Raw genomic sequence first — 4,425 nt, forward strand, 5'->3', positions numbered from 1 at the left:
ATCAGGGGAAGAACAACGGCAGTCAGCAGATCGTTCTGTCTTTACCAAACAAGCGTGTAAAAGCTAAACGGCCGGACCATGAACAGATTTATCTCCTCACTGCATGCACGGATAACTCTCAGGTTCAGACGTGTAAAACATCAGCCACTCCCCCAGCTGCTGGACAGATCGAACCCGCCAGAAAGAATGGCACCAATAAAAATCAAAATATGCATTCAGTCTTATCTGGCTCGAAACTCTAATGAATAATTAAACGTTTCATGCAGCATGGCGTTAGAATGCAGAGGTTTCAATATTGTTCTGCTCATGTTTGCAAATCTAACGAACAAGCAAGCAAAACCAGAAATCAGAAAATGCATTTTAGGAAGTTCAAACCTGCAAACAAACAAACAAAAATACAGATTGTTTCTGCTTGCAACCTATTTTCCTATTTTGGCATCTTTTATTATTAAAAAAATCAGGAATCTGAACAAAGAGCCACTGAGAAGAATTAAAGATGCGAAGGACATAGAACCAAATCCTGACACAGAGCAATCTCCTTTAAAGAACACCGATTAAATCTTCTGTACTAAAAATATCTGGTAATGGGGGGGGGGGGGGTTCTGCACAAAGGTCGAATCAAACACCCCGGTATCCCTCAGGGCAGCACAGGTTGGACTTGCTGATGACGGGTCAATTTACTGTATGTGCAAAATGCTGCAAGAGGCAATTCAGGTGCATCAGGAATGGATTCCAAGACACGGTACGCATGATGCTACGCCATAGAGAGGGGGGGGGCTGCGTTTACGACTGGAAGCAGGTTTCTGTCAGGAATGCGCAAGAGCATGTCTGCTTGTGAAAGTCATTAAGATGCTCTACGTCTACGTATGGAGGATTAGTACTATTCAGACGCGTACAGATTCCTAATATTGCTCTCTGCTCGGCTCGTTTGAGTCTCACTTTCAGGGACAAATTAGAGAAACTATCACTCAAAATAAAAACACATCGACGTCTTCACGTTCCCTAAAACAGCAGACATTCATTTTCCCCGGTGGTTGCTCTGTACAATAGAAGGACCTTCATATATTAATGTTCTTCACCTTTCGTGGGTTTTCTCTTCAATTCCTTGATGTCCAGTCGTTATTCTCATACGTCTGTCCTTTGTATTTATATAGTATTTTCAGTATTTACAATATAAATTACTACACATTCTTGTGATAAAATAAATTACTTAAATACAATGGCCGTGGCTTCTACAGTGTCTTTTGCATGAAGGGGTGATGGGAGGGGTGGAATGGAGGCCGGCCAGGCCGGCCCTGGCGTGTTGTGGGTCAAGGGTCGCCGACAGAACGGGTAAATGGTCCCTGGTGGTCGGAGACAGTCTTTGTACAGAGACCCAGAGGGTGAGGTGACGGCGAATACGTGTCATGAGGTGGGAAACACTCCTTGAAGACGAAATAGAGCGCTGCCTCGCCCCAGTGCTATAAAGTGTTTACCTTCAAATCTGGGGCGACACCGTGAGGATCGTGGTTTATTAAAACGATTAAGCCCTGATGACTGAAACTCGTTTGCAGTGTCTAATACTGGTACTGGTAATAAAACACAAGGAACAAGCAGCTAATTAAAGTCTCATTTGAACAAACCATTATTATTATTAGGGATGTCCCGATCCGATCTTGTGATGGGAAATCAGGCCCGATCATTGCAGACTCGATCGGAATCGGACGTTAGCGCCCGATCAGGACTCGGATAAATATGGATCGTTATTGCGCTGTGGCACAGAATGAGACCTCTCTACTCCAGACGGAGATGGTAACGCGTGCGGCATGACATCACTTCCCGTGACACTATTGGTTGAATGCTGCCGAAACATGGAAACAGCTTGAAGCGAGTGACGCGAGTACGTCTTTGAAGTGGATGAGAAAAACCTGGCGATTGAGGTGCTGTTCATTTTAGTCCAAGTCCAAAGTGAACAAAGTATTTTATTTATTACTGCAATGTTCAAGCAGCGCCACAGAAGTGCTCAGTTTAAGAGTTAAATGTTGAAATAAGATGATTAAAATACACAATGAGGGACATCCTGGATCCGTTTCCATCAAATGACTCGGACTCGGGGTAAAAAAAACAACGGATTGGGACATCCCTAATTATTACTAGAATTGATTACTGCTATTGCCTTTATACGGTTCAAGTTTTAATACCTTCCATGGTATACCTGGTACCTGCACTATGAAGCATGCCCTGGATCAGACATCTGAGTCTACGCCTGAGAAGTCTGCCGAGCGGACACGACGGCGGTTCTGAACTTGATAACGACCCAATCTGGCTAAAAGCATGTTCATGAGCATGAGCTGCTGTTTGCAGGTATGATTTAGCACGACCATAAACTGGAAGCAGAGCACCGTATTGAGCACATAAAGAGGAAAGCGTAGCATTAAACATCAAAGTGAAAGACTCGTGTAGTCAGGTGAAGAGCAACACAACACACACCGGCAAAGCAGGAGAGGCAGCTGGGAAATACATTAACAAGCTAATAAATACCAATAATTATGGAGTGTTTCCCACCACAGTGGCAGTCGTAATACTGCAGGGCTCGGATAACGGCAAGTTCAGAGAGTAATACTGAGGGTTTAATACTGGAGTAATACCCGAGGTATGGCCTTGGGTTGATGGCCCCTAATTTAGCGAAGATGGTTGTACAGTGAGGTCTTCTCAAAGACAAAGAATATAGGCGATGAAGAGGAAGGAAGGATGAGTGCAAAACTTCCAGCTATACCACTGTGCCACTTGGAGAGTTCCCGTTCTGTGCTGTCGAGTTCTGAACAGAAAGATAAGACATGAAAGAAAGTTAGACAATAGGGCCATAGAGACCAACAGGATCCGTGCGCCACATCCAAGGGCAAGACAACAGAATGAAAAAGGCATTACGTATTTCAAGATCACCCGACAGCTCTACAAAAACATTTATTTGGATGAATTTTCTCTAAATTTCAAATTTTCAAATTTTTTTCAAGGCTTTTAACATTTAACTGAGCAAATCAGGAAAAGGACTCGAGAACTTCAACACCACAATGGTAAAAGTAGTCGCAGTGAAAACCTAGACATATTACATAATGACGTGTTGGCGGACGTGATGCGCGTTGGTGAACGTGTTTGTGGCCGTGACGTGTTTGCGGACATGCTTGTGGACGTACCACCTTCCCCGGCCGTGCCCAGGTGCAGATGAGACCCTCTTGGCAGGCTGTGATGATGCAGTCGTCCATGAACACCAGCACCGTCAGCCTCTCGTGTGCGATCTTCTTGCACACCAGCGGCTCCAGCAGTGGCACCTCATGCATGCGTGGACACAGGGTCGTGCCCAAGACCTTGGCGGCGTCCAGCCGGGTGCTCCTCGGTGCCACATTGATCTTATCGTTGCTTTTGCTTATGTTGCCCAGACTGTGGTACCTCTTGTGCTCCTTCTCCACCCCGCCGCTGCAACCGGACTTATCCGACTTGCGCTCCTGGAGTGACAACGTTGCAAAACGGCCGATGCTGAATGGAGTGCTGTTTCCTCCGCTGCTGTTCCCTCCCCCTCCGCCGCTTCCCCCGCTACCCTCTGAAGTGCCCTGACCCTTGGAAGCATTAGCCACAGCGGGGTGGGGTAGTGAGTTGGAGCGAGAAAGGGAGCGGGGGAGCGGTAAGGGAAGTGTTGGCGGGTTGGAGGCGCCCGTGTTAGTGTTAGGTGGGTGATGATGTCCTTCAACCCCGCCAGTTCCTCCCCCACCTGAAGTACTGTTGACTCCACCACTGCCAGAGTTGGACAGCGAGGGTCCAAAAGTGTTAGTGAAGGCACGGGACAGTGGCAGCCGTGGGTATAACACGTCGTCTGTCAAGTCCCACAGACAGAACTGGGTGTCCTGCCCCACTGAGCCAAACCGGTACGTCACGGCTGCGGTACCGCCACCTTTAGAACTGTGGCGAGAAAGACGAGACAACGTACTGCTCGTTCGGACGCGGCCGAAGTGCATCGAGTTATTTGGTGCCCCCTGGTGGAGGTCCTCCTCACTGCCACTAAGTTCCATAGGTTCCTCGTCTTCCAGGGAAGTCGTGAAGGGGTCAAACGCCACCACATTGACCCAAGACTTGTGGCCGTGACCTCGAGCAACCACACGGCTTTCTGCAAATGACCACACAGTAACCAGGTCATCCTCTCCCCCTGTGGCGAGATATTTCCCATCAGGACTCCATGACACGCACAGGAGCCCGCCGAAGTAGCTCTTCATCACGCCTTGCAGCTCCATCGAGTCAAAATGGAAGACCCGCAAGCAGCCGTCCTGGCCGACACACGCCACATGCACACCGTCCGGAGAGAACGCAAACTCATTGAGGCCTCCCTCGCCGACGGCCCAGCGTAACAACGGATTGCGTGGTGTCTTGGTTTTGCAGGCATAGACTGCAAAACCT

General features: G+C 48.1%; 1 protein-coding gene across 1 annotated transcript in view; it reads right to left on the bottom strand.

The window, feature by feature from the left end:
* Positions 1–2,749: 2,749 nt before the first annotated feature.
* Positions 2,750–4,425, bottom strand: part of LOC137901794 (WD repeat-containing protein 20-like) — a 1,806-nt gene continuing 130 nt past the window's right edge. Inside the window, exons 2-3 of the mRNA XM_068745835.1 lie at positions 3,174–4,423; positions 2,750–2,797 (exon numbers count right to left, since the gene is read on the bottom strand). Coding sequence (XP_068601936.1) covers positions 2,750–2,797; positions 3,174–4,423 — 1,298 coding nt within the window. The remainder of the gene's footprint in view (positions 2,798–3,173; positions 4,424–4,425) is intronic.

Source organism: Brachionichthys hirsutus, chromosome 11 (assembly GCF_040956055.1).
Source record: "Brachionichthys hirsutus isolate HB-005 chromosome 11, CSIRO-AGI_Bhir_v1, whole genome shotgun sequence".
Classification (NCBI taxonomy): domain Eukaryota; kingdom Metazoa; phylum Chordata; class Actinopteri; order Lophiiformes; family Brachionichthyidae; genus Brachionichthys; species Brachionichthys hirsutus.